Source organism: Parambassis ranga, chromosome 7 (genome assembly GCF_900634625.1).
Source record: "Parambassis ranga chromosome 7, fParRan2.1, whole genome shotgun sequence".
Taxonomy (NCBI): Eukaryota; Metazoa; Chordata; class Actinopteri; family Ambassidae; genus Parambassis; species Parambassis ranga.
The window spans coordinates 938163-957039 of record NC_041028.1 but is presented as its reverse complement, the minus strand read 5'-3'; the positions used below and the strand labels follow the sequence as shown (position 1 = coordinate 957039).

Genomic DNA, 18877 nt, shown 5'->3' with positions numbered 1-18877 from the left:
CAGAGCTGGACCTCCTGATGACTCTGTCCAGCGTCTTCCTGTCCCTCTCAGTGATGCTGCTGTTCCAGCAGACCACACCGTACAGGATGATTTACACATCAACATGTCATTCAGTTGGAATTCTGACTTATGTTTGACTGTTTGTAACATTTATGTTCTCATGTGAGTCATGGTGAGTTTATTCCTGTGTAAAACAGCAGAAGTGTAAATGTGAGACAAACGTGGCCTGAAGGCAACAAACACTGTTCAGAATCACAGTCTGATACAAAGAGCTACCCACCCCCGACCCGGAGCTGTGGTCTGCAGCCTTCATCAGCACTGTGTTGTACTGATGCTCTGCAGCCTGCAGACAGGTGGGAGGAACCTGCTGCTGCCGCTCTGAGTCAGGCGGCTCGGTCACATCAGTGAACAGCAGCTTGGATCCAGTCTCCTGGATCTTCCCTGGTTAATCTGTAAAAGCTACACACTCTTATTTTTTATCTTCATGAAAAAATAACAGATTGAAGAGAAGGAGGGCCAAAGAGGCTTCTTCCAGCTACTCCTCACTTTTATCTCTTCTGAGTACATCATCATTCTGACTCTGCGTCCAACACATGCAGCGGCTGATGTCCAGCAGGTTTGATGAATATTTGGATGAATGAGAAAGTATTCTCTCGTACCATTAATGATATTTGTTTATTAATGCGTAGCTTCTATAAACTTTTACACTGACAAACTTAGAACAGTTCACAGAAGCAGTTAAAACTGTTTGCAGCATTTAGCACGGCCACAGGAGCCAAAATCCTTTAGCGCCCCCTAGTGCCTCTGATGCATATTTACAATCAAAGCTCCAACTCGAGGATTTTCAGTTCCCTCTTCTTTGTGGACGCTCTGTGCAGCAACCAGCTTCTCTAAATACAAATGGACTCACTTCCTGAAACACATGCATCTTATTTAACAGCACAGTGACAACATGCAGACAGTCTGATTCACGGTGTGTGTCAGAGTGTAGAGTAGGTGTGGTCCTGCTCCCTGCTGGCTGGATGGAGGCTCTGGTAGGTGGAGTCCTCACAGGTGGAGCCTGGAGAACAGTTCTCATAGAGAACCTCCTGGAAATGAAATGACATGAGAGCTGAAACACAGCAGCAGCAGCAGTGAGGTGTGAAACAGAAACATGCAGCAGGCTGGAGTTAAAGGAAGTCACCTCCGTCCTGATGTGCTCTGAGCTTCTCCTCCTGTTCAAACCTGAAAGAAAAGACACAGCAGTGTTTCATCAGCTACACCTGCTCATCATCCAGAGGGAGAGAGAGGAGGCTGCATCCTGCACAGTCCAGCAAAGCCTTCACTTTACTGTCAACACAAACTGGACTGGTCCACAAATGCAGAGGCAATATACAGGAAGGGACAGAGTCGCCTGTATCTACTGAGGAGACTCAGGTCCTTCAACGTCTGCCAGACCATGCTGCAGATGTTTTACCACTCGGTGGTCTCCAGCGTCATCTTCTACGCTGTAGTGTGCTGGGGCAGCAGGATGAAGACGGGCGACACCAACAGACTCAACAAGCTCATTAGGAAGGCTGGCTCGGTGCTGGGAGTGGAGCTGGAGTCTGTGGTGGAGGTGATGGAGAGGAGGATACTGAGGAAACTCCTCAGTATTCATAACAACACGTCTCACCCCCTGCACGACACACTGCTGTCCTACAGGAGCACATTCAGCGGTAGACTGAGACTACGAGGAGCAGCACAGAACGCCACAGGAGGTCCTTCCTGCCAGTGGCCATCAGACTGTATAACTCCTCCTGTAGGGAGAAGTGCTAGATAATCATGTCAGGCATCACTGTCATTCCCTCCACTTGTCTATATTTATGCTTACTTAGCACCTTACATCTCCATATTGTATCCATGTATCATATATTGTGCTCATACTGCGTACTGTACTCTTATTTTGGATTATAGTGACACTTATACTCTGTACTTAACTGCATTTAATGCAACTTGATACCTCTGGCACAAGAATTTCCTTCGGGATTCATAAAGTTTTATCTTATCTTATCTTATCTTATCTTATCTTATCTTATCTTATCTTATCTTATCTTATCTTATCTTATCTTATCTTATCTTATCTTATCTTATCCTATCTAATCTTATCTTATCTTATCTTATCTTATCTTATCTTATCTTATCTTATCTTATCTTATCTTAACACGCAGCTCTGTGGGAGGAGCCAGGTCAGCTGGATCCTCCTGCTCTGAGGACTCTCTCTGCTTCACCTCATCTTTATTAACCCTCAGGAGATCCTTAAAAAAACATACAGCTTTGTCCCTCGGGACAAAAAATGTACCCACCTTAAAAACTGCTGTAAAAATATGACATATTAATATTTTTCACACTTACTCAGTCCTTTAAAGCTACTTCAGCCTGAAATATACATATCACATATTAATTATATTTTGGGGATTTTAAAATCCTGAAAATCTAATTAATATGTGAGTTTTGTTATAAAAACGCCACTGCAAAAAAAATAACAATGCATCAAAATCAATGTTACTGCCAATCATTGACACATCAAAGGCTCTTAGTATAATTGTAATCAAATACTACATGGAATGTGTTTTATGGAAATTATTTTGGTTTTTTGTTTTTCATAAAAAACAGAGGGGGTTTGGTAAACAAACTAAAGGCCAGTTGTTTACCAAAACTCCTGTTTTTTTACACCACCACTTGATTTTATATACTTATGTCCATGGAAATGATTGGAAATCCTAAATTCAGTTATTTGGATGGGTGAGGGAATACCTTTGGTACTGCACCTGCTGAAACAACCTGAGCAACAACCAAAACAAAGTCCAGTTATGTTTGGGTTCTTGCTAAGTGTTCAAACAGTCAAGACCGTTGAAGTTGGACACACACGCACACACACAGAAAGAGAGGTGCTTACACACAGCACACAATAGATCTTTCACATTCTCTCCCTCTCTCTCTCTCTCTCTCTCTCTCACTCTTTCTCTCACACACACACACAAACACACACACACACAGTTATTCAACATTAAAAGTGATGCAAATTCACAAATTCAGGAGCAAGACACCCTGACAGAAAATAGTAACAATTGTGAATTTTTGCTACATGGTTTGAATGGGAAAAAATAGCGCCAACTAGTGGACAAATATAAAAATTAAAAATATGAAGCCTGTAGTTTAAAATGATATCTCAACATAAAGGACTGCATTATTTTATGTTAAGATAAATGGAGGGTCAAAAATGTCACTTTCAATGGTTTTCAATGGGGCGTTTTGTCCCGAGTTTTTGCACAGCACAGCCATTATAGGCTAATTTAGGGAACCAAGGCTAACATTCAAAGATTTATTAAAAATGAATATCCTTTGGCAATTTTGAGCTATGTACCTTCAACACACCTAAAATGGCTTGAAAATTAAAAATGACATGGCACAAAATGTCCAGAGGGTCTCCTGAGGGTTAAAGGTGCAGACATAGCTGGAGGGAAACTCACAGACAGAGTGCTCTGACTTCTTTATGTAGACGATCAGCAGAACAGCAGCCAGCAGCAGAACCAGCAGAACCACAGCACCAACTACAAACACAGGCCAGAAGAGGACTGGAGAGAGAAACAAGGAAACATTCAAGAATTCAATCTGACCAATAATTTATAAATGTAACTATAAATGCAACAATCCTGTGTAACCTGTGGATCTCTGCGTTGTGTGTATGAGGGCTACGTGACACACACTCGTGGACAGACTCGTTTATTCTGACAGCAACAAAGAACAATAATGCAGTTAGCTGCCCGCTGCAGCTCCTGAACACACAAACACAGGGAGACAGGGATTAGCTCAACTCAGCGCCACATTGTAGCTAGCAGCTAACACCGTCCAAAACACCACATCTGAGTCTGGACCCTTACAGAACAACTTCCTGTTTCAGAGAATGCAAAGTCACATCCAGCTGTGACGTCTGCTCCTCCTTGATGGACACACAACACAACAACACACCTATACACACACAGGTGTGTAACATGTACCTTTCCTTTTAGCTGGTTCTTCATTCATACTGGTTTCAGAGGTGGAGGATGAAGGTGAAGATGAGGAGCGTCCTGAACGTTGTGTTGTTGCTGCTGCTGATGGGAGAAATGTTGATGTTGGAAAAGGGTTCAGAGTGGAGGACGGTTCTGAAGTGGTTGGAGCTGTCAGCAATGAAAGAGTCAGTCATCAAGTGTGAAAGACAGAACAGTGTTAGCATTGATTATTGTGTGTTTATCAGAAGTGATGGAACAAGGAGTTCAATATTCAGACTGATGGAACTCTGTGTGAGGTCATCAGAGCAGAGAGACATTACAGAGACATGAAGGAACAGTTTCAGCACAAACTCACCTTCTGTCACAACGATCTCAAAATCATGGTACGAATCCGGACTAAAGGTTCTTTCTAAACCACAGCTGTACTGTCCTGAGTCTGATTTTTGCAGCTTTGTGATGCTCACATACAGAAAATCAGATGATAGGACACTATTTTCTTTATACTGAACACTGTATCTGCCGCTCTGAGCTGTGTCTTCTCTTGTGTCAATGAGAATGTTTCCTTTTTCACATCGTCCCTTACAGAACAACCTCCTCCTTCCAGAGAAAGTAAAGTCACATCCAACTGTGATGTCTCCTCCTTCTTGTCCTGTATGAGTTTTTGCACTGACTCGTCCAGTGTTTCCATCCTGCAGAGCTGCTGAAGACAAACAAACAGTTACTATCTTCCTGTTAAGACTCTGCAGTCTGATGATGTCACTTCCTGTTTTACATTTACACATCATCAATGTCATTCAGGTCTAATTCTGTCAAACAGAAATACGACTTATTGTTGCCGTTTGTAACATTCATGTTCTCGAGTGAGTCTCAGTGAGTTTGTTCCTGTGTGAAACAGCAGAGTGTAAATGTGTGTTCTCCTTCTACTGTCTAAAGGTTACATGATTCCACTGAACTGTGATCAACAGCTTTCATCAACTGTGCTCTGCTGTTCCTCTTTACCAGGGGTGGGAGATGCTGAAAATGTTAGTTTTGATCCGATAAGTAAACACAGGGCCAGTATTACTGACACTTTTAGGTTCAAATGTCATGATCATAGATTCAGCCACCTCTACTCTTTACATCACTGAGAAACAAATGTTTTCAAAGTTTAAAAATGTGCTGTACTGTAGACATCAGAAGGGACGTGGATAAAATGTAAACAAACCAAGAGACAAAAGAGTTCAACGTGCTGCAACACTTACTGCTCATCTAAAGGTCTGATTAAATAATCAAATATGAATAAACATGAGTATAAATGAAGTGAATGTACTCACTGAGGAGGAAGCAGCAGATCAAAGTGTGGCAGACGTTCATGTTGAAGCTCTCTGACAGTTCAACTCTTCTTTAATGTAACATCAGGAAGTCGTGACTTCTCTTAAAGATGTGCTCGCTTCTTTGAACACGCCTCCAGAGTACACTTCTTGAGAGCAGACATTATTACAAACAGGCATGAAGTGTGTACCCTGCATGCAGCCCACAGACAGGTGGGATAGGCTCCGCCCTCCCACAGGAAACTGATGAAGATGAAGTCAGGCAGCTCTCAGTCCCATCAGTGGACAGCAGCTTGGATCCGGTCCAGACACATGCTGTAAGGATCTGTTTTTAGGTGGATTAAACTAAAGCAGCCATTCAGACCCACAGATGTTTGACCCACAGTTGACGTAATGTTTGACGACCATGACCACTGGTGACTATACATGTAGTGTTTAATGTAAGCTTTAGCACAAACAAAGCAGCAGCACAATGATCATTCCATCATTGAAACCTATCAGCTAATCTATCTCACTAGTTTCCTGCTGGGTTTGGGCAGGTTGGAGAGTCCTTGATGATGTAGGAAGAGGACAGCCTCCTCCCTGTGAGAAAGAAGTGTTCCTGGTGCTCCACAGCTGGATGTTACCCAAATCTGTTTCTTTGTCTCAGTGGAGTCTGTGAAAACTGCACCGTGCTACAACAGGGGGGAACAAACAGAGTCCTCATTTGCTCGATGACCCCCTTGGTCTTAGGAACAATGGGCCTCATATGAACGCATTTTCTCTTATCCTGTTTATGGAATTGTTTTCTTATCTTTGCATTTTCTCCAGGTATTTTTACAAGTGGTCACGAGCACTCACATGTTTTAAATGTTAGGAACAGTTACACACTATTAATGTTTTTCCAGTCTACATCTGCTTCCAAGTCTGGATCTGTATTTGAGTCGTGCACATGCAGAGGGCTGCACTTCTAGTCTCCCTCTCCTTTGTCCCTGCTTCAGACCTAGACCTGTCTTTTTACGGTTTTTAGTGGGCGTCACATATGCTAACCACAAACAATCCAAAATACAAGAGAGATTCAAGAGAATGTTGCTGCATGAGGGCCAATGACTTTCCTGCTGTTCTACCGTGAGGCAGACCTCTTCCAGCTACTCATCATTTTTATCTGATAAGCACATCATCATTCTAACTCTAGTACTTTTCAGTTCCCTCTTCTTTGTGGACGCTCTGTGCTGCAACCAGCTTCTCTAAATACAAATGGACTCACTTCCTGAAACACATGCATCTTATTTAACAGCACAGTGACAACATGCAGACAGTCTGATTCACGGTGTGTGTCTGAGTGTAGAGTAGGTGTGGTCCTGCTCCCTGCTGGCTGGATGGAGGCTCTGGTAGGTGGAGTCCTCACAGGTGGAGCCTGGAGAACAGTTCTCATAGAGAACCTCCTGGAAATGAAATGACATGAGAGCTGAAACACAGCAGCAGCAGCAGTGAGGTGTGAAACAGAAACATGCAGCAGGCTGGAGTTAAAGGAAGTCACCTCCGTCCTGATGTGCTCTGAGCTTCTCCTCCTGTTCAAACCTGAAAGAAAAGACACAGCAGTGTTTCATCAGCTACACCTGCTCATCATCCAGAGGGAGAGAGAGGAGGCTGCATCCTGCACAGTCCAGCAAAGCCTTCACTTTACTGTCAACAGCTCTGTGGACTGTGGGAGGAGCCAGGTCAGCTGGATCCTCCTGCTCTGAGGACTCTCTCTGCTTCACCTCATCTTTATTAAGACGTAGCTGGAGGGAAACTCACAGACAGAGTGCTCTGACTTCTTTATGTAGACGATCAGCAGAACAGCAGCCAGCAGCAGAACCAGCAGAACCACAGCACCAACTACAACCACAGGCCAGAAGAGGACTGGAGAGAGAAACAAGGAAACATTCAAGAATTCAATCTGACCAATAATTTATACATGCAACTATAAATGCAACAATCCTGTGTAACCTGTGGATCTCTGCGTTGTGTGTATGAGGGCTACGTGACACACACTCGTGGACAGACTCTTTTTTTCTGACAGCAACAAAGAACAATAAGATTAAGATTAAGATTAAGATTATAATAATAATAATGCAGTTAGCTGCCCGCTGCAGCTCCTGAACACACAAACGCAGGGAGACAGGGATTAGCTCAACTCAGCGCCACATTGTAGCTAGCAGCTAACACCGTCCAAAACACCACATCTGAGTCTGGACCCTTACAGAACAACTTCCTGTTTCAGAGAATGCAAAGTCACATCCAGCTGTGACGTCTGCTCCTCCTTGATGGACACACAACACAACAACACACCTATACACACACAGGTGTGTAACATGTACCTTTCCTTTTAGCTGGTTCTTCATTCATACTGGTTTCAGAGGTGGAGGATGAAGGTGAAGATGAGGAGCGTCCTGAACGTTGTGTTGTTGCTGCTGCTGATGGGAGAAATGTTGATGTTGGAAAAGGGTTCAGAGTGGAGGACGGTTCTGAAGTGGTTGGAGCTGTCAGCAATGAAAGAGTCAGTCATCAAGTGTGAAAGACAGAACAGTGTTAGCATTGATTATTGTGTGTTTATCAGAAGTGATGGAACAAGGAGTTCAATATTCAGACTGATGGAACTCTGTGTGAGGTCATCAGAGCAGAGAGACATTACAGAGACATGAAGGAACAGTTTCAGCACAAACTCACCTTCTGTCACAACGATCTCAAAATCATGGTACGAATCCGGACTAAAGGTTCTTTCTAAACCACACCTGTACTGTCCTGAGTCTGATTTTTGCAGCTTTGTGATGCTCACATACAGAAAATCAGATGATAGGACACTATTTTTTTTATATCGAACACTGTATCTGCCGCTCTGAGCTGTGTCTTCTCTTGTGTCAATGAGAATGTTTCCTTCTTCACATCGTCCCTTACAGAACAACCTCCTCTTTCCAGAGAAAGTAAAGTCACATCTAACTGTGATGTCTCCTCCTTCTTGTCCTGTATGAGTTTTTGCACTGACTCGTCCAGTGTTTCCATCCTGCAGAGCTGCTGAAGACAAACAAACAAACAAACAAACAAACAGTTACTATCTTCTGTCAGACTCTGCAGTCTGATGATGTCACTTCCTGTTTTACATTTAAACATCATCAATGTCATTCAGGTCTAATTCTGTCAAACAGAAATACGACTTATTGTTGCCGTAACATTCATGTTCTCGTGTGAGTCTCAGTGAGTTTGTTCCTGTGTGAAACAGCAGAGTGTAAATGTGTGTTCTCCTTCTACTGTCTAAAGGTTACATGATTCCTCTGAACTGTGGTCAACAGCTTTCAACTGTGTTCTGCTGTTCCTCTTTACCAGGGGTGGGAGATGCTGAAAATTTTAGTTTTGATCCGATAAGTAAACACAGGGCCAGTATTACTGACACCAACACCTTTAGGTTCAAATGTCATGATCATAGAATCATTTTTTTCCCTTTAAATTAGTTGATTGTGATGTGCTAAAAATGTGCTGTACTGTAGAAGTCAGAAGGGACGTGGATAAAATGTAAAGAAATAAACAGCCAAGAGACAATAGAGTTCAACGTGCTGCAACACTTACTACTCACCTAAAGGTCTGATTAAATAATCAAATATGAATAAAGATGAGTATAAATGAAGTGAATGTACTCACTGAGGAGGAAGCAGCAGATCAAAGTGTGGCAGACGTTCATGTCGAAGCTCTGAGGGTTTAACGCTGAAACTTCTTTAATATAAAGAAAGGAAGTTGTGCTCACCCCTTTGAACCTGCCTCCAGAGTACACTTCTTTAGAGCAGACATTCTTACAAAGATACATGAAGTGTGTACCCTGCATGCACTAAACTAAAACAGCTATTCAGACCTACAGATGTTTGACACAAATAACCTAACTTTTGACAACTATGACTACTGGTGACTACACATCCATCCATCGTCTATTAACCCGCTTTGTCCTGCAGTGCAGGGTCACTGGGGGCTGGAGCCTATCTCTTATGAGTACATCATCATTGTAACTCTACTAGGTTCTCCATCATGGATAACCCCGACCACCCTCTCCTGCCTGTACTGGACAGACAACGGAGCGCCTTTTCCAAAAGTCTCAGACAGCTTTGTTGTCACAGAACGCTACAGGAAATCTTTCCTGCCTCACTTAAGGGACACCTTCTGCACAAGGTTTTTTTTACATTCAAATTGCAGACTGTTGTTCTTGTATATCATATCATTTCATACCATTGCACAATCCGATTTAGACTATATGTATACCTGCATTACAAACTGCACATTTTACTTCTGCACCTATGTTTATTTTTTATCTTGCTGTAAATAATGCTTATACTGTTTAATTTTTACCATTGGAGGTATATTTTTTATTTTTTGGTTTGCTTGAGTTTCTGTATTTTGCTGCTACAACAGTGAAATTTCCCAGCTTGGGATGAATAAAGTATTTTCTATTCTCTATTCTAACATATGCAGCTACCGGCTGATGTCCAGTACTGTTTTGATAAGTATTTGGATGAATTAAAAAGTATTCTAGTATTCTATGGTATTTGTTTATTAAAGGTTGGGTAGGAGATTTCATTCTGATGCACTTAATCAGTGTAACTTCTCTTTACAATCCGATAGCAACCGATTAGTTCGGCAGTTTCTCATTAAAACGAAGAATATGAATCATCTGAAGCTATAAAACATAAAAACATCATCAATCCTCCGGGTGGACCCTGTAGGAGTATTGGCTGGTTGTCACTCTCTTCCTGCTCTGTGCACCAGAGAGGTACGTGCATGATGGCCGAAGTCACAGACCGCAGCTCGTCTTCATGCCGTCCATGTAATTGGAGGTGTGGCTTCGGGGTGAGCTCCGAGAGAAAGGGGCATGTGTTTACTTTGAAATCTGGCTGACTCTCACTGAGTTTTCAAAACCTCCTACCCTACCTTTAAGTTGTAGCTTCCATTAAATTTAAAACTTTACACAAAAACAACAAACTAATACCGTCCTCAAGAGCATTCCTCTACAGTCAAAACCTGTTTGCAGCGTTTGGCACAGCCACAGGAGACAAAAAACTTTAGCACCCCCTAGTGCCTCTGACGCATATTTACAATCAAGCATATACACATGGCTCTAACTCGAGGATTTTTCAGTTCCCTCTTCTTTGTGGACACTCTGTGCTGCAAATGTAACTCACTTCCTGAAACACATGCATCTTATTTAACAGCACAGTGAAGCTGAAATGGCTCCTTGGTTCTTTAAGCCAGTCATTTGCTGATAAAGGTTTAGTGACATGGTGACTGTAAATATTTACCTGGACCTGTAGGTGGCGTCTGTCTGCTGCTCACTGAGGAGACTGAACGGACTGGTTTTTGCAGTGGGTGGAGCTTCATCCTGATGTTACTGTCTGTTTGACAGGATTCAACGACTCAAACTGTTTCAATATGGAACCGTTTAATGTTCAGATGAAACTTTCCTGCTCTCTCACAATCCTTGTACTTCACTGACTCCTCACAGTTTAACGCCGAATTGTAAAAGTCAGGAACCCATCACTTCTTTTAAACATGCTGCCGGACTGCTCTCTGAAACAGTCACCTCCTTTGTAATGAGCTGACAAACAAGCCGTCTGAAGTCAGGACAGAACTGTGTCAGTAAAGAAAGCAAAGTAGTTGAATATTTAGTCATATTCTCGTCATAAAAAGCAGGTATTTATTGAACTTTGATTACAGCAATCATGTATTGATAGAGCGGAGACACTCTCAGAGAAACTCTCTTCTAATGAACCATCACCAGGAGCTGCAGTTTCTACATTCAGAAAGATCAACAGCCACGTTTTGGAGGAAGGGAGGAGGAGGAGGCTGTATGATGATGACAGCAGCAGCATGTTTGTTTTTTCTGATCATGTGTTTAATTCAGGTCATGTCTAACAAATTTAGGTGTAACCCTTTCCACCCCGGCTCGTGTTTATAGCACACACACTAAAGCAGCTCCCTTCTTTACTAATAAACTAGAAATGATGGTGGGAAGAGACAATCCATTGAAAACACATGTCTAAGGTGCTGTATGATCCCCTGGGCATGCACAGGTTAAATACCCAATGATAAATAAAGGCTGTCCAGGCAGCGGCGCTAGAAGCATCAATACACACACACTCATTCACGTTTAGCAGTTAAACCTCGTATTTTGCATGTTAACATAAAAACACTCCAACATAAATGAAACAAGCCAACAGAGAACGTTATGACCCGGGTCAATGAAGTTTGAGTGTACTGTCTGCTCTCTGTAGTTCAAGTGTAAGCTAGCTTGCTTTGTAGTCCGTTGGCCCGTCGGAGCTCAATAAACAGAATTGGAAACCTTGCTCAGTGAATCTTTGAGTTCCTACCACCTCGTAGCCGTCCTCCTGCAGCAGTTCAACCGTACGACCGTCCAGCAGCGTCTTCTACGCTGGCAGCAGCGCAGTCCTGTCCTCCAGCCCTCCAAGCACCTCGGGTCCTCTGGCGGGTGGAAGGCAGCTAGCGGGAGGTTAGCTATTTAGCTAGCAGCTGTCTGCGTCTCCCTCTCTCTGGAAAACCGTCTGGGAAAGAAAAGTCTTCCACGGGTGGAACAAACGGTCCGCATCGTCGCTACACAGGCGGAGGTAATTAACAAAAGTCTCATTAAGTTTTGACCGGTGAAAGAAAAAGAACGCTTCAACGCCATAGGTGCTCCTGCTCCTCTCGCGCCATTTTTCATTCTCCTTCTCTCTCGCTTCTCCCGTGCACGAGAGCTCGCTCCTCCCGCGAGACCACAGGAAGTCACGTCATCAGTTAACTTTTTTTTATTAAAAGTCTAATTTCAAAATAATAAAACTCAAATAATAATATAATTAACTGAAAAGACAACTCTCCAAAAGAGACGCATATTCCCATGAATTTAAATTACTAAATGAAATTAAATAAACCGATATGGATCAGGTTGTTACATAAGGTTTGTTCTTTTAAATTGAATTTGTATCTAACATTTATATAATTTAGTATTTTACTATTTTGTATCATTTATTTTGTTGCCAAGAAAAAACATCTGAAAAATAGACTACTCCAAAATAATTATAAACAAATAAATAAAATACTAAAATTGTACAAAATGTAAATTTCTTCTGCTCTTTTCTTATGTTAATCAGAATCAGAATCAGAATCAGAATCATGTTTATTGCCATGTAAGTGAAGGGGGTTCACATTACTAGGAATTTGCCTTAGTGATTGGTGCATACAAAGAACATATAATAATTAACATGCAATAAGATAAAAACTAAGATAAAATTAAGTAAATAAACTACAGTAAGGCTAAATTTACATGACAGACATGGCGTAACAGACATACAATGAACAGAACATAAAATACTGTGCAGATGAAATGGTAAACATAGACCCTTATATGATCGAATGGAACAGTGTAATAATGTAATAATGTAACAGGTACCACATGGATCGGTGAGGTGGTACTCGTGTGCAAGTAGTGCAAGATGGAGTAAACAGTGCAAATAGTCGTCATTGTGCAGTGACTATACTAAAGTGACCTTCTGAAGACAGTGCAGAGCAGTGCATTAATTACAGTTTAACAGTCCAACAGCAGAGGGGAAGAAGCTGTTCTTGTGGCGTGAGGTTCTGGTCCGAATGGACCGTAACCTCCTGCCTGAGGGGAGTGGCTCAAAGAGTCCGTGTCCAGGGTGAGAAGGGTCAGCTGTGATCCGACCTGCACGCCTCAGAGTCCTGGAGACGTACAGGTCCTCGATAGATGGCAGGCTGCAGCCGATCACCTTCTCAGCAGAGCGCACCACACGCTGCAGTCTGTGCTTGTCCCTGGCCGTGGCCCCAGCGTACCACACTGTGATGGAGGAGGTGAGGATGGACTCAATGATGGCCGTGTAGAACTGGACCATCATCCTGGCTGGCACCTTGAGTTTCCTCAGCTGCCGCAGGAAGTACATCCTCTGCTGGGCCTTTTTGATGAGGGAGCTGATGGTGAGCTCCCACTTGAGGTCCTGGGTGATGGTGGTACCCAGGAAGCGGAAAGAGTCCACTGTGGAGATGGGGGTGTCTGTCAGGGTGAGGGGGGGTGATGGAGCTGGCACTTTCCGAAAGTCTACCGTCATCTCCACTGTCTTCTGGGCATTCAGCTCCAGGTTGTTGTCAGCACACCAGGACACCAGACGGTCCACCTCCATCCTGTAGGCAGACTCATCCCCGTCTGAGATGAGTCCAATGAGGGTGGTGTCGTCAGCAAACTTAATCAGCTTGACAGACTGGTGGCTGGAGGTGCAGCAGTTGGTGTACAGGGAGAAGAGCAGAGGGGAAAGTACACAGCCTTGGGGGGTACCGGTGCTGATGGTCCTTGTTTCCGAGACATTCGTCCCCAGCCTCACATGCTGTCTCCTGTCTGTCAGGAAGTCAGTGATCCACCGGCAGATGGAGTCTGGAACATGCAGCAGGGACAGCTTGTCTTGGAGGAGAGCTGGGCGGATTGTGTTGAAAGCAGAGCTGAAGTCCACAAACAGGATCCTAGCATAGGTTCCCGGGGAGTCCAGATGCTGCAGGATGTAGTGAAGAGCCAGGTTGACAGCATCGTCCACAGATCTGTTAGCTCTGTAGGCGAACTGCAGGGGGTCCAGGAGGGGGGCTGTGATGGTCTTGAGGTGGGACAGTACCAGGCGCTCAAAGGACTTCATGACTACAGACGTCAGTGCCACAGGTCTGTAGTCATTAAGACCAGTGATCCTTGGTTTCTTGGGAACTGGAACAATGGTGGAGGATTTGAAGCAGGCTGGCACATGGCATGACTCCAGAGAGGTGTTAAAGATGTCTGTGAGCACTGGAGTCAGCTCGTCTGCACAGTGTCTTAGGGAGGAGGGGGACACACCATCAGGTCCAGGAGCCTTGCGGGGGTTCAGTCTCCTGAACAGCCTGTTAACATCCTCCTCCAGGATTGAGAGGGCAGCTGAGGGGGAGGAGGAGGGGGGCAAGGAGGACTCTGATGGGGTATCTTTGATGTGGATGTCCGTGTTGATGGGGTGTGGAGAGGTGTCAGGGCTGGCTGATAGTCCATCAAAGCGGCAGTAGAACTCGTTCAGACTGTTGGCTAATTGCAGGTCGTCAGCTGAGGGGCTTTGGGCTTGTAGTTGGTGATCTGCCTCAGTCCTTTCCACACAGAGGCAGAGTCGTTAGCAGAGAACTGCTGCTGGATTTTCTCAGAGTACAGTATTTAGCACTTCTCACCTCCTTGCTAAACCTGTACTTGGCCTGTTTGTAGCAGTCTCTGTCCCCACTTCTGAAAGCGGCCTCCTTCTGCCTCAGCTGTCTGAGTTTAGCTGTGAACCAGGGTTTGTCATTGTTATAACTCACCCTGGTGCGTGTTGGCACAATACTGTCCTCACAGTACTGTATATATGACGTCACAGTGTCTGTATACTCATCAAGACTATCAGTGGCAGCCCTGAACACCTCCCAGTCCGTTGTCTCAAAACAGGAGCGAAGCTCCTCCACAGCCTGGCTGGTCCACTTTTTAGATGTCCTCACCACAGGTTTGGAGAGCTTCAGCCTCTGTCTGTACGCAGGAATCAGATGGACCATCACGTGGTCAGATAGTCCAAGAGCAGCACGGGGCACGATATGCCTCGCTTATTGTGGTGTAACAGTGATCCAGTGTGTTCTCCTCTCTGGTCGGGCATTTGATCAGCTGTTTGTACTTCGGGAGTTCTTTGCTCAGGTTTCCTTTATTAAAGTCACCAAGGACAATAATTAAGGAGTCCGGATATGTTTGCTCCAAACACAGGATCTGATCCGCGAGTGCACGCTGAGCCTCGTGCACGTCCGCACCGGGCGAGATGTAAACAGCGGCCAGAATGAATGAAGCAAACTCACGTGGAGAGTAAAAGGCTTACAGTGAATGAATAAGTATTCCAGAGCAGGAGAGCAGTGCTGGGAGATCACAGTCACATCAGTACACCAACCACTGTTGATATAGAAACAGACACCTCCACCTTTGGTTTTACCGGAGAGTTCCCTGTGGCGATCCGCTCGGAGGAGTTGGAATCCCTCCAGCTGCAGCGCGCAGTCCGGTATCTGTTCACAAAGCCAGGTCTCCGTGAAGCACAACACACAAGATGAAGAGAAGTCCCTGTTCCTTCCCATCAACAGTGTCAGCTCGTCCATTTTGTTGCTAAGTGAGCGGACGTTAGAGAGAAAAATCCCAGGTAACGGTGTGCGCGTCCCACGTCTCCGGAGGCGCACCAGCTCTCTTCCCTCTGCGCCGGCGTCTCACCTTTTTACCTAAAACGTGTAGTAAATCGGCAGCAGATGCTAAAAAAACTGGTGATAAGTCCACAGGTATGGTAAATCTGATGTTCATGAGCTCTTCTCTGGTGTAAGAGCATGCAGACACACAGTTTGTACATAAAAACAAACAAAACAGAGCGCACCAAAACACCAGGGCGTCCGTACCCGGCGCCATCTTGGAGGAGCCCTCATCCAGTGAGGTGTGACGCATCTTGTTTTTGTGACTGCACACAGAAATTCACTCGTTGATTTTTGTTAATTTTTATTGCAGTGATTGGAGGGTGAGACTCACACAGTTAAAGGTTTCCTCTTCATGCTCTGTGATTACAACACATTCATAAATCATCATCTAAAGTGAAACTAATCTTGATATTTTGAATGATGTGTTTTGGTCTGAAGCTACAATCTTACATCAGACTACATTCCACTGCTAGCTCACTGCCTAACACAGATATCCCTGTCTTCCGACCAATAGAGATCCCAGTTCCCAATATCTTTCCCTCAAAACCCTGCGCACCGATGCCCACACCGGTTTTCACTCCCAGACCAGCAGATGCCTTAACTTCTTTGTAGGTACCAGAAGAAGAAGCAGAACCGGGGCGGTCAAAGGTGTCGATCATGTAGAGCACATCATCAGCTGTTCATGAAAATAAGAAAACATAAAGAGATTCAAACAGACTTGAGATGTCATGACTTCTTCATTTTAAGATGCTCTGAGGACAAACAGCATCGTTCCGTCCACTGAGATCTGGTTTCACTCAGTCACTCAGACATTTTGTCCTACCTTTTAACCACTGCACGGTTTCCTGTTCAGTCTGTGTGAATGAGAGGACATGAAGGGATTGAAAAAGAGTTGAGATGTTAAAGTGTCTTGGCACTTGTCACGTTTAAATGTTTTAAAAACTTTTATTTGGTTTACCATCACGATCTTCTGATCAGACTGTGAAGGAAAAGAAAACAGCAGCAGATTAGGCTGATCATCTCTTCTTCTTCTTTCACAGTAGAAAGAATGTGCTGGTACCGTGATGAATAATAACTATGGCCCATGATGTGGAGCAGGTATTTATTGGTCTGTGGTCCTGATGTGTTCAGCGAGTCTACAAGCTGTAAATCATTAGGCTGTCACTGGACTTTAGTATCATAATAGTAACAATAGTCATGAAAATGATCTGTAGAATAAGCAGGCGCGCCCATGTACAGCTACTCTTCTCTGTCCCACGGTCAGTGTGTTTCTGTCAGCTAACTCTTCATCCAGGCATCATGTACAGTAACAATCATGCTGTACAGAAGCCTGTGAGCACACACACCAACTGTACCAAGGAGAACTCCCTCTGCACTGGTTTGATAGCTCTGTATCAGAAACAAAACATTTCTCTCTCTCTCTCTCTCTCTCTCTTTCAAACTTGCAGATTTACTTTCAGGATCTGTTTTGTCTCTAATATAATAGAGTTCTGACAGGAAGCAGCCAAAGGGATCATATCTCTCCTGTCCTAGCGTCTCTTCACTGGCTCCCAGTGGACTCAAGAATACACTTCAAGATCCTTCTTCTAACCTACAAGGCTCTTCATGGACTTGCTCCATATCTGCAGGACCTGATTGTACCATATGTTCCTAATAGGACACTCAGATCTCTGAGGTCAGGTTTACTAGTAGTTCCTAGGATTCATAGAAGCAGAATGGGAGGACGAGCTTTCAGCTATCAGGCACCGCTATTATGGAACCAGTTACCAATCTGGGTCCGAGAGGCAGACACTGCCTCCACCTTTAAGACTAGACTTAAAACTTTTCTGTTTAGTAAGGCGTACAGTTAGCCTTAGACCTAGTGTGTAGCACAGCTATGCTGCTCTAGGCCTACGCTGTCAGGGCACAAACATGATCCACTGAGCAGTTTCCCTCTCACCCTCTAACCTCTCCTTTTCTCTCCTTAGTCTGGCTCATACTGGTAATATCGTCTCATAATCTGTGTTTATTGTCTTCCTTGTAGTTTTGTGCCTCGCTCTCTTTCTCTCTCTCTCTCTCTTTGCAGGTCGCAAGACCTGCACGCTGACCTGCAGTCCGGCCCCTGATCTCTCCTCTGCTCATCGACTTCATCAGCCCCTGCTGCTCATCTTTGCTTTGATTACTATCAAATTACTATTACTCCTTATGGACTGATGATATATAGATGTAATATATCCATTACAATATAATCACTGTTTCATCTGCTGCATGTTTGCTCCTCTCTCTCTCTCTCTCTCCTTCATCCTCTCTGTCCTGTCTCCCTCTACTTCTCCTCCTCTACCCGGTTAGGGTGTCCAGTCCCCTGCATGTGTCCCCGGCATGTGTCCCCTGCATGTGTCAGTCCCCTGCATGTGTCCCCGGCATGTGTCAGTCCCCTGCATGTGTCAGTCCCCTGCATGTACCCGGTCCCCTGCATGTGTCAGTCCCCTGCATGTACCCGGTCCCCTGCATGTGTCCCCGGCATGTGTCCCCTGCATGTGTCAGTCCCCTGCATGTGTCAGTCCCCGGCATGTGTCAGTCCCCTGCATGTGTCAGTCCCCTGCATGTGTCCGGTCCCCTGCATGTGTCGCCGGCATGTGTCAGTCCCCTGCAGCTCATCATTGCAGCCTACATAGACACTAGTCCACGATGATGTCACTTCCTGTTTCACATTTACACATCAACATGTCATTCAGTTGGAATTCTGACTTATGTTTGACTGTAACATTTATGTTCTCATCTGAGTCTCGTGAGTTTATTCCTGTGTAAAACAGCAGAAGTGTAAATGTGAGACAAACGTGGCCTGAAGGCAACAAACACTGTTCAGAATCACAGTCTGATACAAAGAGCTACCCACCCCCGACCCGGAGCTGTGGTCTGCAGCCTTCATCAGCACTGTGTTGTACTGATGCTCTGCAGCCTGCAGACAGGTGGGAGGAACCTGCTGCTGCTCTGAGTCAGGCGGCTCGGTCACATCAGTGAACAGCAGCTTGGATCCAGTCTCCTGGATCTTCCCTGGTTAATCTGTAAAACCTACACTCTCTTATTTCTTATCTTCATGAAAAAATAACAGATTGAAGAGGAGGAGGGCCAAAGAGGCTTCTTCCAGCTACTCCTCACTTTTATCTCTTCTGAGTACATCATCATTCTGACTCTGCGTCCAACACATGCAGCGGCTGATGTCCAGCAGGTTTGATGAGTATTTGGATGAATGAGACAGTATTCTCTCGTACCATTAATGATATTTGTTTATTAATGCGTAGGTTCTATAAACTTTTA

General features: G+C 44.4%; 2 protein-coding genes across 3 annotated transcripts; both read right to left on the bottom strand.

Annotated features, from left to right (window-relative positions):
• Positions 1-798: 798 nt before the first annotated feature.
• Positions 799-5374, bottom strand: LOC114438067 (CMRF35-like molecule 9). The gene is made up of 6 exons (XM_028409129.1): positions 5327-5374; positions 4369-4713; positions 4020-4181; positions 3492-3596; positions 1184-1224; positions 799-1088 (listed from the first exon to the last, which is right to left on the bottom strand). Exons 1-6 carry the CDS (start codon positions 5364-5366, stop codon positions 981-983), a joined length of 801 nt encoding a protein of 266 aa, XP_028264930.1. The 5' UTR covers positions 5367-5374; the 3' UTR covers positions 799-980.
• Positions 5375-6319: 945 nt separating this feature from the next.
• On the bottom strand, positions 6320-9073 carry LOC114438066 (CMRF35-like molecule 9). Of its 2 annotated transcripts, none has more exons than XM_028409128.1 (6): positions 8981-9073; positions 8015-8356; positions 7666-7827; positions 7103-7207; positions 6843-6883; positions 6320-6747 (listed from the first exon to the last, which is right to left on the bottom strand). In XM_028409128.1, the coding sequence occupies exons 1-6, from the start codon at positions 9018-9020 to the stop codon at positions 6628-6630; spliced, it is 810 nt and encodes a 269-aa protein (XP_028264929.1). In that variant the 5' UTR covers positions 9021-9073; the 3' UTR covers positions 6320-6627. The 2 variants fall into 2 exon arrangements, with proteins under 2 accessions (XP_028264929.1, XP_028264928.1); XM_028409127.1 differs by having other exon boundaries at positions 8015-8359; positions 8981-9022.
• Positions 9074-18877: the final 9804 nt, after the last annotated feature.

Bases quoted from the DNA above. Each gene is read 5' to 3' on its own strand.
- LOC114438067 (XM_028409129.1), bottom strand. From the start codon at position 5,366: ATGAACGTCTGCCACACTTTGATCTGCTGCTTCCTCCTCA. The intron at 4,182-4,368 runs GTGAGTTTGTGC...CATTGCTGACAG, and splicing joins TGAGATCGTTGTGACAGAAG to CTCCAACCACTTCAGAACCG. The intron at 3,597-4,019 runs GTACATGTTACA...TTCTCTCTCCAG, and splicing joins AGAACCAGCTAAAAGGAAAG to TCCTCTTCTGGCCTGTGTTT.
- LOC114438066 (XM_028409127.1), bottom strand. From the start codon at position 9,020: ATGAACGTCTGCCACACTTTGATCTGCTGCTTCCTCCTCA. The intron at 8,360-8,980 runs GTGAGTACATTC...GTTTGTCTTCAG, and splicing joins GATCTGCTGCTTCCTCCTCA to CAGCTCTGCAGGATGGAAAC. The intron at 6,884-7,102 runs GTGAGTTTCCCT...CTTTTCTTTCAG, and splicing joins GAAGTCAGAGCACTCTGTCT to GTTTGAACAGGAGGAGAAGC.